General features: G+C 53.8%; 1 protein-coding gene across 4 annotated transcripts in view; it reads left to right on the top strand.

Annotated features, from left to right (window-relative positions):
• Positions 1–20653, top strand: part of Tcof1 (treacle ribosome biogenesis factor 1) — a 33283-nt gene that overhangs the window by 10788 nt on the left and 1842 nt on the right. Inside the window, exons 6-23 of one of the 4 annotated variants that reach the window (XM_029547140.1) lie at positions 628–701; positions 1594–1839; positions 3770–3982; positions 4207–4416; positions 4514–4711; positions 4866–4979; positions 5108–5326; positions 5420–5584; positions 7272–7373; positions 7549–7737; positions 7829–8035; positions 9010–9117; positions 13383–13560; positions 14442–14563; positions 16584–16806; positions 17219–17301; positions 17935–18115; positions 19597–20124. In XM_029547140.1, the coding sequence (XP_029403000.1) occupies positions 628–701; positions 1594–1839; positions 3770–3982; positions 4207–4416; positions 4514–4711; positions 4866–4979; positions 5108–5326; positions 5420–5584; positions 7272–7373; positions 7549–7737; positions 7829–8035; positions 9010–9117; positions 13383–13560; positions 14442–14563; positions 16584–16806; positions 17219–17301; positions 17935–18115; positions 19597–20124 (3360 nt within the window). Of the gene's footprint in view, positions 1–627; positions 702–1593; positions 1840–3769; positions 3983–4206; positions 4417–4513; positions 4712–4823; positions 4980–5107; positions 5327–5419; positions 5585–7271; positions 7374–7548; positions 7738–7828; positions 8036–9009; positions 9118–13382; positions 13561–14441; positions 14564–16583; positions 16807–17218; positions 17302–17934; positions 18116–19596; positions 20125–20653 lie in introns of all 4 variants that reach the window. The other 3 variants (XM_029547139.1, XM_029547138.1, XM_029547142.1) reach the window with 3 other exon arrangements.

Genomic DNA, 20653 nt, shown 5'->3' with positions numbered 1-20653 from the left:
GGGTGCTCTTACCCACTGAGCCATCTCACCAGCCCCATTTCCACCTTTTCTGACTTCCTAGATTACTTATTTTAAATTTACTTTTATTTCATATGCATCGGTGATTTGCCTGCATGTACATCTGTATGAGATATAACTTTGGAGTTATAGTCAGTTGCGAACTGCTGTGTAGGTGCTGTGAATTGCACCCAGGTCCTCTGGAAGAGGAGGCGGTGCTCTTAACCTCTAAGCCATCTTTCCAGCCCTCTATATGGGCTTTTTAGAGGGTGGCATTTCCGGCTTCTCTCTCTCTAGTGGGTTACAGGGACCACTGTGGTCACTTGGAAACGAAATGAAAAGGCATAGGTCTTAGGCAAAATAGGCCTTTGCCCAGTCTGTCCCCAACTCAATAGCAAAGTGACTTGATTAACCAGCAGGTGCTTCTAGTCTTTCCAAGACCTCAGAGAAGTCTGCAAAAATGGTAGTGAGGGTCCCCGCTCCGGCTAGGGGACTTTGGGTCAGGGCAGATACCAAACCCGTACAGGCGAGAAGCAAGCACTACCTAGGTTTGACTAACAACCGACACGGAGGCTCTGGGAGGGGAGGGGACTATGAGAAGGATCCTCAGTCCCCTGTGTCCACCCTCAGGAACAGTGTCAGCGGGCCAAGCCAGCAGTTCCAGTGAAGATACCTCCATCTCAAGTGATGAGACAGATGTCGAGGTAACTGCCACCCACTCATCCCCAGGGATTGCTCTCTTCCAGCTTCTGACCCTCCCTTGCTAGTGTTCAGATCCCAGTGGCCAGTCATCAGGTAACAGCCACAAGGGGCCAGTGGCAGGAACTAGTTAATATGTCCCATGTGTATAGCATGTATTATTTGGCATAATAGCCAACCTGTACCCCAGTACAAAGCCACAAGCTTTGAACTCAGGACCTTCAGAAGAGTAGTCCGTGCTCTTAACCGCTGAGCCATCTCTCCAGCCCTCTTTATTTTATTTTGTTTTGTTTTGTTTGGTTTTTTGTTTTGTTTTTGTTTTCGAGACAGGGTTTCTCTGTATAGCCCTGGCTATCCTGGAACTCACTTTGTAGACCAGGCTGACCTCGAACTCAGAAATCCGCCTGCCTCTGCCTCCCGAGTGCTGGGATTAAAGGTGTGTGCTACCACGCCCGGCTTTCCAAAGTTCTTTTGTCTTTGTCTACCTGTGGATCAGGGTGCAGCTCCCAGCGACTTCTCCAGCAACACGTCTTTTAAACGACCACCTTGGTCACTGGTCACAGTGTCTCTGCACAGCCATAGAGCAGTGACTCGGGCACCAAAGCAAGTTTTTTAAGAAAGAGTTTAGTTGAATTTATGGTTTCAAAAGGTTAGAGTTTGTGACGGTAGAGCAAAGGCGCAAGAACTGGAACAGCTCGGAGCTCAGACCCCGATTCACACGCAGGAGGCTGATAGGACACGCAGGGCATAAGCCTATCCCAGTGACACACCTCTTCCAGCGGGGCGAACACTTCTGCCATTTGGGGGCCTATGGGGCCGTCCCCATTCAGATTGGCAGAGAGCTGACTGCAGAGGGGGATAGGCTCGACACATGCTGCTTCCGTTTCCTGCTTCTAGGTGAGATCCTCAGCAAAACCACCCCAGGCCAAAGCTTTAGCAACCCCTGCCAAGAATCCTCCAGCAAGAACAGCCCCAGGCCCTACCAAGTTAGGGAATGTGGTTCCCACACCTGCTAAACCAGCCAGGGCAGCGGCAGCAGCGGGTGCGGCTGCGACTGCGGCTGCGGCTGCAGCGGAGGCGTCTGAGAGCAGTGAGGAGGACTCAGACAGTGAGGACGAGGCCCCTGCTGGTCTGCCCAGCCAGGTGAGTCCGGGCAGGGCTATCCACGGCCCGCTGCCCGTGGTCCCCGATGCTGGCAAAGCCACTGTGTGATGGAGTACTCCTGCTGAAGAGGATCCATTCTAGAGTTTATGGAGAGGGAAACGATAGCAACTGGCCAGGGGGCTTCAGTGCCTGTGGAAATGTCCACTGGGCCCACACTGCATCAAGTGTGGCTGATGCCTTTGGGGAGTCGGGGGTTGTCCTGCACCTACTCTGGTGATGATGTTAATTTGTGTGGTTTTCGTGTGTGGTCAGCGTAGCTTTCCTCAGCATAACTGCTAGGAAGAGACCCGAGCCTTTCTTCATTCTGAGTCAGTCTCCCTATAGCCCAGGCTGGCCTCTAACTCATTCTCTTCCTGCCTCAGCGCCCCAAATTCAGGGGGTTACAGACACATGCTATCATGCTGTCTTAAGTTTTCTATCGCTTCAAAGAGACATCACAAAGCAATTTATAAAAGAGAGAATTCAAATGGGTGCTTACAAGTCATGGCCATCATGACTGAGAACATGGCGTCAGCCAGCCACAGGGCTGGAACAGTAGCTAAAAGCCTAAAACTGGTCCACGGGCAAAGAGAAAGCTACCTTCAAAGCCATTTAGTACACCTTCTCTAATAAAGCCAGGCCTTCTAATCCTTCCAAATGCTCCCATCGATGGAAGGGAGGGGACACACCACAAATACTCAGATACCACATGTGCCCCAGTGAGTCCTGAGAACGTTCAAGGGTCTCTCTTTAGCTTGTCTAGCCAAACCAGACCCTGAGCAGGCAACCGCCATGGAGAGTGATTCAGATAGCAGTCTCAGTCCTGCGCACATGCTGGGCCAAGCAGAAGGAGCCAGAAAGCCTTTAGAGGTAGAACAGGAAGAAGGGAAGGGTCTGTATCCAGGACTGGGGGGTGGGGGTATGTGGGAGTTATTAAAGTGTTAAAGAAGAGTTGGTTGACAACATGAAGCGGCCAAGGAAGGACCGAGAAGGAGATGTGACTACAGACCTATAGTTGAAGTGTGCAGCGGACGTAGTTGGCTGCTGAAGCTCTGTGGCAAGTTACAGGGTGGGCAGACCCAGCCTACTTGGGGCTGCGTTGTGGGTGTCGGTTCGTGTCTGAGGAAAGGAGCCAAATGCAGCTTGTGTACAATTACTGCCCCTCCACACAGAAGGTCTTAGAAGGTCCAAAGCCATTTATTTTCTAGGAAGCTTAGGGCAGAGCGGACAAGGCTGTCATGAGAAGACGGGACCTATAGGCACCCTACCAAACAGGGAGGCAGTGGTGAGCCTTTGGCTGAGAACAGTGAGGAGAGTGGATAAAGAGGAGGCCAGTGAAGGGACTGGATCTAGAACAGTGGTTCTCAGCCCCCCTCCTGCTGTGAGCCTTAAATACAGTTCCTCATGTTGTGGGGACCCCCAACCATAAAATCATTTCATGGCTACTTCATAACTGTAATTTTGCTACTGCTATGAATCAAAATGTGAATATCTGATCTGCAGGATATCTGATGTGTGACCCCACATGGGGTCGTGACCCAGGGGATGATGACAGCTGACCTAGGAGTCTCGTCTATCACAGGAAGCCCTGGGGGGGTTGAGTCCTTTGTCATGCTCAGGCATTCTTTAGGAACCTGGCATACCCCTTCCCTGCCTTGAGCACTGCTGGCTAGTTAATGACTGGCCAAGGCTTGTACCCACAGAACAGACTCCTCCAGCTAAGGATTTAACCACTTATGTGCTAGGGCTGTCCAGGGCCAGAATGAAGGCCACTATACAGGTGTCACTGGGAGCTGAGGGCCGGCCGGGGTGGCTGGGGCACCAGTGAAGGTGAGGAAGGAAAGTGGTGTCTCCAGAGCCTCTGGGCTTCTTCCTGGCGGCATCACCGAGAACTGAAAAAGAAGAATGAACTATTCTTTCCCTTCACCAGGTAAAGGCCTCTGGAAAAGGTCCCCATGTCAGAACCGCCTCGGTGACTGCCAAGGGGATCTCTGGGAAAGGGCCCATCTCAGCAACCCCAGGGAAGACTGGGCCCATAGCCACCCAGGCCAAGGCAGGAAGGCCAGAGAAGGACATGGAAACCAGCAGCGAGGACGATTCTGACAGTGAGGATGAGATGCCAGTTGCTGTGACCACTCCTCAGGTGAAGCCTGGGAGGAACATCATAGCCCAGACCTGAAGGCTGCTAACCTGTCTCCTCAGCAGGTCCCAGCCCCCGTCCCTTCTTCTCTTCAGCTGGGCCCAGCCCCCATCCCTTCTCCTCAGCAGGTCCCAGCCCCCATCCCTTTTTACCGATAAGGCTCTCTGCTCCTGTCAGGTCTCTGCCCACATCTGCCTTCTGATTTACTCCTCAATTTCTCGTACCAGGCAAGGCCTTCCAGGAATAGCCCACGGGCCAGAGGTACCTCAGCCCCTGCCAAGGAGTCATCCCAGAAAGGGGCTCCTGCAGTCACCCCTGGAAAGGCAAAGCCTGTGGCGGCCCAGGCAGGGAAACCAGAAGCCAAGAGCAGCGAGGAGTCAGAAAGTGACAGTGGGGAGACACCAGCCGCTGCGACTCTGACCACGAGTCCTGCCAAGGTGAGGCCAGCGGTGCCTTGTGCTCTGCCTAGAAAGGAAGGCCTCCTTCTTCAAAACCAGAACACCTTCCCCTGATCTTGCCCTCTGTCACTCCCAGGTGAAACCTTTGGGGAAGAGCTCCCAGGTCAGACCTGTTTCCACTGTCACCCCGGGGTCATCGAGAAAAGGTGCCAATCCGCCCTGTCCTGGGAAGGCAGGGTCAGCAGCTCTCAAGGTCCAAGTGGGAAAGAAAGAAGAGGACTCGTGGAGCAGCAGTGAGGAGTCAGACAATGATGGGTCTGTGAGCCCAGCCAAGGTAAGTCCTCCGAGGTCTCAGCACAGGAGCCTACATGGCCCTACACCCCAGGTTCTGTCGTCTGGGTCTCTAATTGCTGCCGTCTCCTACTTGGGGCTCCCACTCATTCCAGGCAAAGCCCCCAGGGAAAATGGCCTCCCCTGTACTCCAGAAGGCGGGGCCTGTGGCCACCCAGGTCAAGACTGACGGGGGCAAAGACCACTCAGAGAGCAGCGAGGAGTGGACTGACAGCGAAGAGGAGGCAGCGCCAGCAGCCTCTGCTGCTCAGGTGGGGACCAGGGAAGGGGCAGTCTGGCTGTCCTGGCCCACCCCAGTCGGAAGGCCAGGAGGAGCTGCGTCTCAGAACGAATGAGTCCAGGAGTCTTCCCCCAACCCTCATCTGGGCTTTCTCCACAGGCTAAGCCAGCTCTGGGAAAGCAGATGAAAGCTTCCCTTAGGAAAGGCACATCTGCATCTGCTACAGGAGCGAGCACCTCATCCCATTGTAAGGCAGGAACGGTGACCTCTTCAGCCAATCTTTCATCCCTAGCTCTGGCCAAGGGCACCCAGAAGCCACATGTGTACTCTTCCAGTGATTCAGAGTCAGGAGCTGCTCCCAGCACCCCCACGGTACAGGTAAGGGCTGCATTTGCCCAGGTGGGCTCACTCCCAGCCCCCATGGGGCTTCTCAGGCCCTTGAGAGACCCTTTCTTCTCCTTGTCATTCTAGGGGAAGTCTGGGGGGAAGGGCCTCCAAGGGAAAGCTGCCTTGGGACAAGGGATGGCCCCAGTGCACACTCAGAAGACGGGGCCTTCGGTCAAAGCTATGGCTCAGGAAGACTCAGAGAGCAGCGAGGACTCCAGCAGCGAGGAAGAGGATGAGACCCCAGCACAGGTGAGGTAGGGAGGAAGCAGCCTAAACCAAGACTAAGGATGAGCTCACCTGAGGCTGCTCTTGGCCCTGGAAGCACAGAATCCTGGGACTCAACTGGGTCTCAAGTTCCCTTGCCCTCTGTTTCCTGAACCCCCTGGCTCTAGGATCCTACACATCTGGGTGTGCCACGCACTCTGCCCACTGCCACTCTAGACAGAAGTCTGTGACTTTGGCCTTGGGGAAGTCGTCACCTGGAACAAGGTGTAGTACAATACCGCTACAGCAAGATAGGAGTGTGCAGTGGGGCTAGCTAAGCATGGTACCTGAGGTATTTTTAGAGGAGTGTCATGTCAGTGAGGAACTGAAAGTCGTCTGGTGAGGTAGAGGGTAGGTAGGCTCTTTAGGCAAAGAAGCAGCCTCTGTGGACGCCAAGACAGTTGGCTTCGGTTGCACCACAAGCAGGATTAAGTGGCAGAGGCCAGGGGCCAGGTTACCTGGGCTCAAGTCCAGTTCTATTCCTGGGGCCTTGGCTACATTCCCGTCTGTCAGAAATCCACCCTTGTGGGTATGGGTGGGGCCTCGCCTGCCGGAAGCCCAGGGACTTGCCTTCCTGGCAGTGGTCTATGATGCTGGGGGCAGAGTTGAAAGGCACACCACCTGGCCCGAGAGAGCAGGAAATGAAAAGGAGCTTGTCACAGTCTGCGCTATGGGGGAGGGGGTGGGGGGGGGACCCTTCCTTAAGTCCTAACTCTGTCATGCACATGAGAGGCATTGGGAGTTGGAGCTACTTTGAAACTGACTAGATGGTGATAATCTGAGTGAGTCAGGTCCTCTCTCTGTTCCACACTAACCGAATTGCTCTCAGTCTTATCAGTGTCTGTCTTACTCTGGCTGAGGCCATAGCTCCTAGCTGGGTGGTATAGTGTTTGCCTACCACGCACCAGGCCCTGCATTCCATCTCCGGCACAGCACTGACTCTGGAATGGTTTCTCCTCTGTCGCTGATCCCTGTGGATTTGTACAAGCTGGACACCCCGACAGGCTCTTGGGGGAGGGGGGGTTGGGAGGGATGAGATTAAGCAGAAGCAATGTCTCTATCGTGTTCTGTTAACCTGCTCAGTTCCTAGTTTGTGGGCTGAGACGGGTGCTTGAGCTCCGGCCCCCTCTGCAGTTCAGGGAGAAGAAAGCACGGGTTCACAATTTTGTATGGCACTCAGCTTCCATTCTGTAGAGTCGAATTTAGTGACATGGAGCCTAGCTGAAAGGGAGCCTAAAACGCAGTTGTGTTTGGGTAGGATTATATTTAAAAGGCTTTACAGTGCTGAATTTGAGTGCGTGTTAGCGCCAGTTAGACTACTTAAACACGTAGTCTGTTTAATCTTTGCAGAAATCCCATAGATAGATTTTATTTTTACACTCCTTTTATAGAGATGAAAGTGAGGCCTGGTAAGATTAAGTGGCTTCTTCTTTGTTTTGGTTTGGTTTTGGAATCAGGTCTCACTACATAGCTCTGACTGTCATGGAACTTTCTCTGTAGACCAGGCTGGCCTCCCGAGTGCTGGATGAAGGCGTGCACTACCATGCCTGGCATCAGTGACGTCTTAAGCTCACACTGCTGTTCGTTGGAAGGCAGAGCCAGCATCGGCTCAGTGTCTTTGATGGCTGCTCTGTTGCCCTTTGACCTTCCTAATTCCCTTACTTCCTTCCAGGCCACGCCCTTGGGGAAACTTCCTCAGATCAAAGCCAACCCTCCTCCCACTAAGACACCTCCAGCTTCTGCATCTGGAAAAGCAGTGGCTACTCCAACCAAGGCAAGTGGGACCAGAAACCATAAAGCACGTTAGGATAAGATCTAAAAGGGCGTCCCACAGTGATCCGGCATGGACCACCCGCTGTCCCACCCCCTGTGATATTACAGCCACACACTAGTAGAAGGTTGACTGCCCTTCTTTCCTCCTCCAATACCATTGCCACCTCTCGATTCAGGGAAAACCACCTGCGAGAACTGTTCCGAACAGCACTGTCTCTGCAAGGGGTCAGCAGTCTGTGCCAGCCGTGGGAAAAACAGGGGCCCCAGCAACCCAAGCCCAGAAGGGGCCAGTGGCTGGCGCAGGGGAGGACTCAGAGAGCAGCAGTGAAGAGGAGTCTGACAGTGAAGAAGAGACGCCACCCCAGGTACCCAGCTGGACCTGGGGTTAGAACACCATGTCTTTTGGCCCAGGCCTATAGGCACACTTGATATGCCTCTCCCTTGCTGCTTCTCCAGATAAAACCTGCGGGGAAGACCTCTCAGGTCAGAGCTGCCTCAGCTCCTGCCAAGGAGCCTACTAAGAAAGGAGCCCATCCAGTAACCTCCGGGAAGACGGGATCTTCAGCTACCCAGGCCCAGACAGGGAAGGCGGAGGACTCGGACAGCAGTAGTGAGGAATCTGACAGTGACGCAGAGATGCCGTCAGCCGCCATCCCAGCCCAGGTGAGCTCTGCCAGGCCCGAGAGCCACTGTCACCAACTCCGCTCATAAACAGATTGTGCCCTGGTGGGGAGAAAGAACAGGTAGAAGTCGTAACTCCAGAATCCCTTGCCTCCAGGTGCCCGCTCCCACCCCACCACCGTGTCCCTGGATGAAATGAGCTGTAAGTCCCAAACCAAGGCCATCCTAGTATATCCCAAACCAAGTATAACCTAGTTATACCAAACCTAGTATATCCCAAACCAAGGATGTCCTAGGTACTCCTACAGCTCCACAGGGGCCTCTGCAGCACTGGGCATGGCAATCCCATGCAAGCTGAGCCAGGTTCTGCTGAGGAACCTGGAGCCATCCTGCAGAGATACCAGGAAGAGTCACCAGGAAGCTTGGGCTACGGTGCAAGTCTCTGTAAGGAGGGCCTATCTCACTCAGTGATGCCTAGGCCCAAGGAGTGGACAAGAAAGGCGCTGTCTCTTACCAAACCATTGTCCAGTTCTCAGCCTGGTTGGTTGCAGCGAGCAGCGGGGCTGGCTCTGACTGATAGTCTCTAGTCCGAGCTCAGGCAGCCTGGTAGAATCGGTACATGATGGCCTCTGGTGTTGCACCTTAGGGAGGTGGCAGCAAGATCAGAAAAAAAAAATGGTCCCTGTCAGTTTCAGCCGACAATGACCTTATAGAAACTGAGGGAATGTCACATACAAGTCGAGATATTGTAGCTTTTCTTGAGAAACCCGGTCCTACTTGTTGACTGAGCACAGGCTACCCATGCAGGGAGACATAGAGCCCTCCCTGGACCTGCCTTAAGTTGGCATCACCACCAGCGCTTCACTGATTGACAAGATCTGTGGCTTTGGACCACCCAGCCTGTGAAGCATGCTCTTAATAGGGCTTAAGAAGTGTCGCTTGAAGCCGCATGCATTTCCCCCTCACTGGGAACCCTCCCGTGTCACGTGCTTACTCAAGTCTTGTCCCCTCCAAAGGATGATATCTCCCAGCCTGCCAGAGGCAAAGCGTCAGGTCCAGCGCCCCCAGAGAAGAGCATAGAAGGGTCCTCTGAGAGCAGTGATGAGGATCTGCCCTCCAGCCAGGTAGGCTGTAGCTGCTCTAAAGGCTGTCCCTGGCTGAGCCAGGCTGTCGCTCTCTGGTGAGAGGGTACAGCTTCCCACAGGGATAGTTTCACCGCATGCAGGTAGCACTTCACAGCTCTTAGCTGTCTTCTGATACATTCCTGGTGTAGTCGGGCGCAGGCTTCGCACCCCTGGCTCCCAGGAGCCTTTTAGGACTCTGGTTCAGTTTTGTGTAAAATGGAATTGGTCATGGTGCCCAGTCCCCTGCCTGAGCACTGTTAGGAGGGTACGTTGTTCTGGCTGCCTGGTTGGCAGGCCAGCGGTTGAGGCCCCTTACCTTCTCATGAAGAAGCTTGAGGAACCCAGAACACTACTACCCAAGCCTCTTTGGTCCCCATGGACTGTTGGGAGCTCTAGATCCTCCCTTTAGACAATCTGTGGGCCTCACCCCAGGTCAGGCCTATGTAACTTATGGCACCTGCTCATTGTCTGCTGGTCCCCACTCCTGCCTGTCCTTGTTCCCAAGGGTGAGGTCCAGGACACCTTCTGTGACTTCAGAGGCCCAACATAGCCACCAAGATGGTACAAGCTCCCTGGAACCCGGGCCTTTGTAGAGACAGCACTGCCCTCTTTCTGAGGGAGTGGGGCATTCCATTTGAAGATGAGAGGAGCCTGTAACTTTGAGAGAGCTCAGGGAACATTTAAATTCTGCAGTCCGTACTTCCTCAGTCTGTACTTCAGGCCTCAGCTTTTGCCCTCTGGCTCTGCAGTCTTTGAGGCACCTCCCTCACTCCTAAAGGACAGACAGACAGCTGGGATGGAAGGTTGCCTTGGTTTTTCTCTGTGTGAGTAGGCTAGCACAATTAAAATGAGCATTATGCTGAAATTGAACCTTTAACGTGAAGATCTGGGGTCTCTATTTTGAAAAAAAAAAAAACAAAGCCAGTAGTTTTCTAGGTTCCCAGAAGGAATTCAGGGAAGCAGGCACAGCCCAGGAAGCTGTCACTATTGGGCATTCATGAAGCACTTCCTTCCTGACAACTGCAGATGCTCCTTCCTCAGGTTCCCCATCTGGTTGGTTGTTTTTCATTAGCCTGTCAGTGGGAGAAAGGGCCAGGTAGGCCAGCTCTGGGCCAGCTCTGATCCCAGGTTCCGTCCTGCAGCTCATCTCTGCCATGTGGATTGTAAGCCTCAAGCTGAGGCTGGCTGGGACCTGGGGTGGGTACAAGTTAGAAAGAAGTGGGCATGTGAGGTAATGCAGGTACGAGACCACACAGCTGATCCGTTCTGTTATATAGCCATGTATCGTATCACATCATGCACATAGTCATGCATAACCTCCCACTTAAAGTATTATTAAATGTATTATTAAATGTATCAGTGTTTGCCTGCATGTATGTGCACCACATGCCTGCCTGGTGCCTGTGGAGACGAGAAGAGGTTGTCAGATCCCTCTGGAACTAGAGTTATAGAAAGTTGTGAGGTGCTCTGTGAATGCTAGGAATCAAACTCAGGCCCTCTAACCTCTGAGCCATCTCTCCAGCCCCCTTAAATTGTTTTAAAGGGTACTTCAGCTTTTGTTTTGCTGAAACAAAAAAGCATATTGAGTGTCTCTATTGAATGAGATCAGAAGACCTATAAAAATCTAAATTTTAGTATTTAGTCAAGGCTTGCATGGTTAGGTCTGGTCCCCAGAGAGCTCCCTTCCAGTCCTGTATCTGAAACCAGTTTGCTGGTCGTCCTGGAGAGGTGCTGGTCCTCTCTGAGAGCCCCAGCCTCAGCTCCAAGTCAGACTGGGGTGTATAAACCCCAAGTCTCCTAGCTGCATCCCCAGAAAGTGTCACTTCTAAGTCTCCTGGAGAAGGAGCAGCCCCCAGGTAATAATCATCTTCCTTCTCTCTGGGGTGGTGGAGTGGGGTTCAGGGGGTCCCAGTGCTGAGGACACACCCTCCACCGCACTGCACCTCCAGCCCCACAGAGCTGCTTTGAGGGAAGCTCTTGGTGACTGTCCCCTCGACAGCTCCACCTGCTCTCTTTGCCCCAGGCTAACTGGAATAACTGCACAGTAGCTATGAGCCCAGCTAAGACAGCAGGCAGTGGGTGGGCACCGCCCACAGGGTCCCAAACCTGCTTCTGTAAGCATCATTCCTGCCTGCCAATAGGTAGGGCATCCCCCTAATGTGCTCTCAGCACCCACAGGGAATGGAGGTGAGATGCTCAGGTGGCTATAGCGGTACTGTCCTCTTACGCTGCTTTGCCTCTCTGATCAAAGCACAGCCCACACTCGCTGGGCCTTGTGATTTCCCCAGGTGACTGCACACAGCACCGGCCACAGAGTGAGGAGCAGAGGTGCTACAGACCTAAGCACTACCCCTGTGCCCAGCCCACCCTCATCAGCCAGGCCGCTGCCTCCTCTGTCGCCTGCCGTCCCTGCATCGAGATGGGGTGGTGTGGGCAGGTGGGGCTGGAGGAGGCTGTGCTGCAGAGCTGCTTTTAACATTCCAAGACACTATTGTTTGCCTCAGTGGGTTTGCTGCCTCTCTTGGTCCCCAACAATCTGTTCTTCTGTCTTCTCACATATATATAGATCCCCCTCCCTCCACCGCAAGCCTTCTCCCACTTTGCATCCTTCTCCTCCTCATCACGTGGGAAGGGAAGGCTCTGGAAGTAGCAGATCAGAGCAGCCGCGGGGGAGGCTGTTTGGCAGGGTAGGGAGGGCCTGAGCGCAGCGGTGCCGCCGCCACACTTGGTGGGTACCATAGTGCTAAGTTTGTTGCTTTCTTTCTGTCTCACAGCCTCTTGGGCGGTGGGAGCCTGGTAAAGCACAGCAGGCAGGAGGGTGTAGTGGATAGAGACCCAGCTACCCTTCAGGCAGCCCTCCCATTAGCCAGAGCACAGCCTTCAGCCAGCACTGGCATTTGGAGAGTAGAAAGTGGAATTCCAGTTCCCTAACTACTGTCTCTGTACTTTCATCACCTGGGACTCTGAAAGGAAATAGACCTGGGAGTCTCCTGGTGTGTTGGTGACATATTTGGGAATCTGGTTCACTGCCAAACTGGCCTTCCCAGTACTAGGATCTGCTGCTGCTCTGCCGTCTCAGTGAGATACAGGGCAGACCCACAGGTGAAGTGCATCAGGGCATGTTAGAAGATGTCTGTAATCCCAGCATCCAGGAGACAAGGTAGGAATATCAAGAGTCAGAGGCCAACGTGGTGGGCTGTACAATGAGACCCTGTCTCAGGATTACAAAAGTAAAAGTGAACCCTACGCATTATCCCAACCTGCAGCCGTCCCGGTCCTGAGCGGGTTGGCTCTGTGCACATTCTGCCTGTGTCCTTGACTTTGAAGCTGATCTCAGGCCCGCCATGTCATCCATCAGGCTTTCAGCATGCAGCTCAAAATGATAAGAGTCTTCGTAGTCCTTGTAGGCACAACCACAAGACAGTATCTCAGCTAGAAAGCTGACTGGCCAGCAGGCCTTGTGCCTGTTTCTCCAAAGTATTTGTCTGATGAGAGACATTTTTCATACTTGTCCTGTTTAAGAGTGAGTCTAAATAAGGTTAGTGTGTGGTGATCTGTTCCTCTAATTCCAGCAGTGGAGGCAGAGACAGGTAGACTTCTTCATTCAAGGACAGACTGGTCTACATAGCAAAGCCTGTCTCAAAGCGAATAAGGGCCACATATACTGTGTTACCACCCTGAGCCCTCTAATCTGTTGGCTGGACTACCCGTCCCACCCACCCTGTTACCCCAGGCAGTTTGTGTACTAAAGAAACTAATTCAGTATAACTGGGGTCTGCGAGCTGGGCCACATCTCAGGGATGCTGCTCTCAGGGCCTCTGGGGGAGGGGACAATGAGACTCCAGGGAAATCATATAGTCGGGCTGCTACAGGAAATGCTTTTTAGAATTCCCCACTTAGCAGGTGGCCATCTGATGTCACCAGAAGAAAGGCTAAATTAGACATTCCGGCTCTCGCCTTGCTTCCTATGTGGCTGTGTGGCCCCGGCTCCCCTCTTCTCCCCTCTGGACTTAAGGCTTTCTTTCCCGTTAGGCCAGTGGAGTGGGTGGATACTGCTTACTTGGGGTCACTGTGAAGGTCAGCTGGGCTCCATGAGCTCTGGAGTGCCGTGCTGGGTGTCGGCTGTTACGGGGTGGGAGTGGGCCAGGAAGACCCCAGCTCCTTGAAGTTTGCCTTACAAAACCCCTCCTTCACCCATTTCCCCTCCCCTTCCCCTGGCCAAGCCCTTAATCAGAGGCGGGATGTTTCTGTTTTTGTTTTTCAAGGCAATTAAATCCCCTCCAGTTTCTGTCAACCGTAATCGTGGTCCAGCTGTCCCAACTCCTACCCCAGAAGGAGTCCAGGCTGTGAACACCACAAAGAAGGCCTTGGGCGCCACTGCCCAGAGCTCCTCTGAGAGTGAGGACGAGGACATGATTCCTGCCACACAACCCTCTACCCACGGTGAGTGCTGCTACAGCAGGTGCTGTTTGGCCAGGATGGGCCCCTGCCACGCATGCCCTCCCCGCTGAGGCCAGAAGGGACCAGGCACTAACCAGGTAGCCTAGCAGAGGTGTTGGCGAAAAGGACTGGGGGCTCAGCCTTAGGCTCTGCATTGTTACCTTGATGAGGAGAGCTGCCTCATTTTGAAGGAATTACATTCAAGGCTTCTGTGTGCTGGCTCCAAGCCTGAAAGCTGGAGCATTCTGGTGGCTGGACCAGGCTAGTCTAAACCAGAGCTCTGCTATAGCCAACTGGCCATGGGGTACATACGCTATTAGCCTGGCAGTGAGCTTCCATCCCCTTAGCATAGAAAAAGAAGACAGGCAACATTGTTCTCATCCCAGAACCTCAGGTGACTGAGTGTCTATTTGTATGGCAAGGCCCTCTGGTAGCGCAAACGTCTTCAGTTACATATTAGGACACTGTGACATTTCTATCGTTAAGTGTGGACAGCAAGATCCCTACTGTCGGCAAAATACTGCTGTTTATAGTGGGGGGGAAGTACATAGTGGGGACATGAGCTCATGTTGGGCTGTGGTAAACATCTCAGCACCCAGCAGCTCTCCCACTGATCCTGTGAGCAGTCGCTCACCATGACCCAGCATGTTGCTTAGCATGTTGCCTGAGCAAGAGGAAAAGATGAGGATAAGGCTTGGGGGTCACCGCCACAGCAGCCATTTCAAATGACATGGTGACAGCTGAATGGAAGGCTTGGGAAGCCAGGGTCCCCTTTATGATCCCTAAGCTCAACACAGGTCCGAGGAAAGAGTGAGCTGGTAATGCCTTGCTGGGGAGTCGTGTGGCTTCCGTATCCTGATGTGCCCCCCTCTCCTCCGTTTCAGCCATCACAACCAGTGGGATGACGCCCGCAGCCCTCTCACAAGCAGCCTCCCAACCCAGTAAGAGTGAGCAGTCTAGCCGGACGCCAAAAGGCAAGAAAGCAAAGGCAGCAGCGCCCACTCAGGTACTGTCGGGTAAGAGAGGGCTGTGGTGGGGTCATTCTCTGCTGCCTTGCCGTGTGCCCTCAGGCTGCATGCCAGTCACCGGCTTGCTCCCAGCCCCCTGGCACTGTCATACAGTCCCGGAGCCAAGCTCCCAAATCCATGGTGTTGTCCGGAAGAGCAGGCTGGAAGCCCAAAGGCAGGGGGACTCCCCCGTCTTCCCAACTTGGCTGAGTGTGGATTAGTTTTCTTCTGGTTTTGAGACACTGAAACTGACTCTGAGTTGCTTGCCTCTCTTAGTAGTCGTAATGGAAGTGGCCTTTCCTCCCAGCTTTCACAGTCCAGTGCATTATTAATATCTAAGGCAAGATTAGTGGACAATGTCTAAATAAAACTGAGGGCTCATCCCACCAGGGTTGGTCCGGGCCAGAACCTGGGTCCTCCATCTCCAAGTTCTTCGCTCTGTAGGCCTAATGGGGTTGGTTAACGTGAGGGAAGAGTTTATCGCACACCCAACACCCTAAGGGGCAGGAGAAGGCTGTACTGAAGCCCCTTCCAGCTTTGGGGTGCTACTGTGCCGCCCTGTTACCGGGTGCATCACAAACTAGCCCAAAAAGAACCTCTGGTGGCCGTGTGATCCAGTGGGTAGTGAGATGGCCTAAGCATCTGCCCGGCTGGGCACCAAGGCTGCAGCAGGCGCAAGACCTTCACGGGGCTCCTAAGCCAGCAGAGACACAGCCATTACACAGGGAAAGCAGCATGAATTAGTTGTCACCAACTGCTAGGTGTTGCAAAAGGAACAGCACGGAGCAGAGAATAATAGATGACCTGCTTTAGAAAGGGTGGGCAGGGAAGGCTTCTCTGGGAACATGAGCAGAGCCTGCCCTGCAGGAATGGAACCCAGAGGTACTAGAACCCTAGGTGGTTCACATAGGGGCGGGTAAGATGAAGTAGTAAGGCCATACCTGGACTGCTTTGTGTCTGCAGCTCCAGGAGGCTTACTTAGCAAAGGCTCAGTGTGTTCTTCCTGACTGCTAGCAGGGGTGCCCTGAGGGACCACCTAGCCAGGGACACATCCCAGAGGAGACACAGGCATTGGCCACTGGAGTTGGAGCTGCGCTGTCCTCCCCTGGGCCCAGATTAGAAAACAAAGCCATAGCTCACCACCTGGTGCCCACCTTTCCAGCTTCGATGGCTCCTCCATTCTCCACCTCGGCCTCAGGGCTTTTCTTGCTTGAACCTCCCTGCCTCTTTACTCGTACCAAACATTTCTGGCACAGAGTGGCACAGATGCTGTTCTGAGAATCTATGGGTCTCAGGGCCTCCTCGTACCATCAGTGGATAACAGAGGGACCCTGCGTCTCTCCCACTGGTGTTGTTGAAAGCTCTTTCTTAAAAAGCCAGTAAGAAGGGGGCTGAAGAGATGGCTCAGCAGTTAAGAGCACTGACTGCTCTTCCAGAGGTCCTGCGTTCAAATCCCAGCAACTACATGGTGGCCCACAACCTTCTGTAATGAGATCTGATAGCCTCTTCCAGTGTGTCTGAAGACAGCTACAGTGTACTTATATATAATAAATAAATCTTTTTGTTTTTAAAGCCAGTAAGCTTGGGGAGGGAGGGGGACAGATAGCTCACTTACTGCGCAAGCATGAGGGCCTGAGCTCATTCTCCAGTACCCACAGGGGAAAGCCAGGCATGGTAGCAGGGGTTTGTAATCCCAGTACTGGGGCACATTAACCAGCCAGCCTAATCTAATTGGTGAGCCCCAAGTCACATTAAAAGACGGAAGGCTTCATATGACTGGGTTCTCTTCTGCTCCACCTCAGTGAAAGGCCAGTATGGTTGTGTGTGTAGTCAGCAGCCCTTCCTTTACCTCCCTGGGCCTCAGTGTGCTGGTGCATGATAAGGAGCCACAGTGCCCATCAGAGGGCTGTGGGAAAGTCATGGGACGGGGAAGCCATGCACGGTGCTTCCCACATAGAGCCTGGCCTGTCGTGTCCCTTCACTGTAACTTAACCTTGTGTTCTTTCCTTACCAAACTAGACCAGCAGTGCCATGGAAACACTCCCCGTGACGCCTCCCCAGAGCGCACCCGTCCAGCCCAAAGCCACCAACAAGCTTGGGAAACCCAAACTTCCTGAAAAGCAGCAGCTCGCCCCAGGCTACCCCAAGGCCCCCGGGAGCTCAGAGGACAGCAGTGACACCTCTTCAGAGGGCGAGGAGGATGCCAAGAGACCCCAGATGTCCAAGTCGGCCCACAGGCTGGGTGAGGATTCCCAGAGGGAGGACGGGAGATGAGACACAGCCTGGTAGAACTGTAGGCTCTGGCCTTCTCTCTTATCCTCTGATAATACCTTTACGACTTCAGAGACCCAACTGCTGTTCGACAGCTGGCGGCTTCTTGGTATCAAGCTCCCGTTATTGAAGGCCCCCAAGTCCCTGGACTCTGCTTCCCTTCTGGGGGGAGGGGGGAGCCTCGGGAACCAGGGGGGAAATTATGCTATTCACGTGTGTGGGGCCAGGGGCTTCGGATAGCATGGGTGAACAACAGGAGGCTTGGTGCAGGAGGAGCATAGAGAGACCCAGGCCTCGGAGGCTTCCTGGGGAGCTCTGCCTGGCCTGAGTAACAGGGCTGCCAGGGACTCCCACTCAATGGGAAACCTCTGCTTCCACACTAGATCCAGACCCTTCCCAGAAGGAAACCGTGGTAGAGGAGACCCCTACAGAATCCAGCGAAGATGAGATGGTGGCCCCATCACAGGTAACTGCCAGTCAGGGCTGGAACTTGGAGCTGCCGCTTTAGACTTCAGCTACCCGCTGGATCGAGTGACTTGATCCCCATTCCCAGGGCCCTGGGTAAGGTCCTGTCAGTGGGATACCCTTAATCAATCGAATAGCACCTTACCTCGTGCTCTGGGGCCCAGGGAATAGATTCAGATGGATTCCAAGACATGACCAGAGAAGACGACTTCTTAGGTCTCTCTTAAGGCTCTTCCTGTACAGGACAGACTCTAGTGACTTTATTTGTGGGGAGCAGGTGCGTGTGGGGGTCAGTCCTCTCCTTCCACCTTCACAAAGGTTACTGGATTGAGCTCAGGCTGTCAGGCTCGTGTCAGTGCCTCTACCCTCTGAGCCATCTTGCCAGCCCAAAACGTTAATGATTTTCTGTGATGGTAATAGTCCATTAGCAATAAAGTCCCCTTTTAATGTGCCTTAGTTAATTCACATAGCTTAGGAGGCATATGGCGAGGGCCTATGTTCCCCATGGGCTCAGTGCCGCTCATGCTTGACTGGGCTAGCCTGATCCAGGGTCACCGACTGATTCCCTTGAGCAGGCCTTGCCTCTGGGGTACGGCTAGGGGCTCGCTGCGTCTTTCACACTGGACTTCTTCAGTCTCTCCTCTCAGGTTACGTGACTCCCAGTTTAACTGTGGCTAATTCCCAGCCTTCAAAAGCCAATCCTAGGCCAGACTCCGACCCCTTGGTTTCCTCTGCCCCGGCCACCAAAGATAACCCGGATGGCAAGCAGAAGTCAGAATCCCAACACTCAGCAGGCACCGCGTTCCCTAAAACCGGTGAGTGGGGACAGCAAGACATGGAGAGGCAGGGCTGCTGGTCCCTGCTTGTCATCGGCAGCATCTGTCTGTGTCCCATCAGAGACTCTCACATTCGAGCCTATGGGGTCCTCTGGGAACTAGAGGTACCTTCAAATGCGGCTGGCACCCAGGACCAGGTTGCCAGCCCTGGGCAGTCTGGGAGCAGATATATCCAGCCATTTGGAGCTATTTCTCTAAGGCTTGTGGAGGAGGCCTTGGCTGTCCGTCCATCCCTACTAACTTCTCAGTCAGTGGACAAGGGTCCTGGGTATAGGGACCCAGAATGACTTAGACTAGGCCAGCAACCTTGTTTAGAGGATTCAATACCTAGAGGAGACCATTGGATAAGGGACTGGCCTCTGGGGTCTGCTCTGACTCACGCTGCTGTAGCCTAGACAAGCTCCTGACCCTGTGTCTTAACCACACAAGGCAAGAGTAATGCCATCGTGCAGGGTCAAAAGCATAGCATAAAGAAAACTGTCACATGACATTTGGAGGGACCCAGGGGAGGGGACTGTCAGGAGTGCCCACACCCCTGACTTATATAACATGAAGCATCCCGTCCCACTCGCCACCCCACTCCTGTCTGCTTCTCCTACGGCACTCACTGCTAGGGTTCAGCCCCTGTGCCCAGCATGTAGACATTCCTTGCTGCACAGGTGACCTGGGAGGCCAGCAGGGGTTCCGGGCCAGGGCTCCGGGCTGGTAACTTCAGCTTCCCAGCGCTGGGTCAGAGGCGGAGCTGTTGCTCACTTTCTTCGCCACTGTTCTTGTCTGTGTGAGAGGCGGGTGCGAGCGACAAGGAGACATTTTCGAGGGGGCTGTGGAAGGTTTTTTTTTTACACGTGTAGTCAGCACACAATTATCAAAGGCAAGCAGAGGCGTAGAAAATTCTAAACAAAGGCTGCACCAGAAGCCACTCTGGCAGGCAGTAAACCTGCTTAGTCAGCCACCGCATGCATACACAGCATACTCAAGAATTCCGCCCAATCTGCCTCTTGCCCCAGCCTTGATGGGCTAAGGACCCATGGTGTATCCACAGACGGGAGCTGAGCGTTGATCTGTAGGACCTTCTCGTGTGTTATAATCCACAGTTCATGACAGAAGACACCACTGTATGTCTAACTTCTTGCTTTACAGTGGGAAATAGCCTTGGGGGACTGTGACCTGGCCAAAGCCTTACACTAAATTGGTAAAGGCAGTCCTAGAACCAGTGCCACCCATGTGCCACCTACTGTGCCCTCCATGTCATTAGCAGACTTCAGGCCCTCTCCTTAGCATTCTGAGATCTCTGTCGATCCACAAACATGGCTAAGCATAGGAGACAGAGCAGAGTGACCCCTGGACCTCAGTTTCCCTCTTACGCAGTTGTAAAGTACACCCCCTCAGTTGTCATGTATTGTGCAAGATCTGACCCTCAGCTTTCCAGACTTGTGACCTCCAAGACCTGTGATCCACAGGTAGGAAAGACGCCACCTCAGGCCTCACGCCTCAGAAGCCCAAGAAACCCAAGAAGAACACCTCGAGTTCGCCAGCCCCCGCACAGACACTGCCGAACAGCATCACCCAGCGCCTCCTGGAGCAGGCCTGGCCCCTGAGTGAGGCACAGGTACAGGCCTCTGTGGTGAAAGTCCTGACAGAGCTGCTGGAGCAGGAACGGCAGAAGGCCACAGAGGCCATCAAGGAGAGTGGGAAGAAGGGCCAGAAGCGGAAGTTATCAGGGGACCTAGAAGCTGGGGTCCCAAAGAACAAGAAGAAACAGCAGCAGCCGGTGCCTGGGGCAAGCCCTGTTTTCCCAGAAAAGGTCCCCACAAGTTCCAAGGCAAAATCAAAGCTAGACAAAGGGAGTGCTGGTGGCAAGGGGAAGGGGTCTCCTGGCCCCCAAGGAGCCAAGGAGAAGCCCGACGGCGAGCTGCTGGGGATAAAGCTTGAGAGTGGCGAGCAGAGCGACCCGAAGAGCAAGAAGGAAAAGAAGAAATCCGGCAAGAGTAAGTGACTGCTTTCCAGCACACGCTGCCCGGGCAGGGCCAGGGTGGCAGGGCCCTGCTCTGGCTCTTTACCTCATTCTTTCCACAGAGGGCAAGAGCCTGAAAAATGGTTTGTCCAAGAGTGACAGGCATCTGGTGGCAAAGGCAAAAGAAGACTGTAGAGCTGGCCTGTGTCCCCTGCCCCCACAGCCCCTTACAGTGCCCAGTATTTAGCCTCAGGCTTTGGAAAACAGACTCAACCCCAGCTTCACAACAGGGAGCTCTCTGCTCCAGCCTAAGTCCGTAGCAGAGTCCACGACCAGTCCCTAGGGTGTGGACTGTCCCTGGGTTCTCATCCAGAGCCCATCTTTACTCTAGAATTCAGTTCTTTAGTGAAAACGGCCCTTCGTTGCCCTCCATGCGGGAACCTGCACCCAGCGGGACTTCTGAGTCGCCCGCCAGCCCTGGGCTGCAGGCAGTGTTCTGTTTTCCTTTTCTAAGGGGAAAGCAGGCTCTGAAAGGGAAAGGCCACTGGCGCTAGGCAGTCCCC

This window comes from Mus pahari, chromosome 15, assembly GCF_900095145.1.
Source record: "Mus pahari chromosome 15, PAHARI_EIJ_v1.1, whole genome shotgun sequence".
Taxonomy (NCBI): Eukaryota; Metazoa; Chordata; class Mammalia; order Rodentia; family Muridae; genus Mus; species Mus pahari.
The sequence above is the reverse complement of the archived record's forward strand: the minus strand, read 5'-3'. Positions and strand labels throughout refer to the sequence as shown.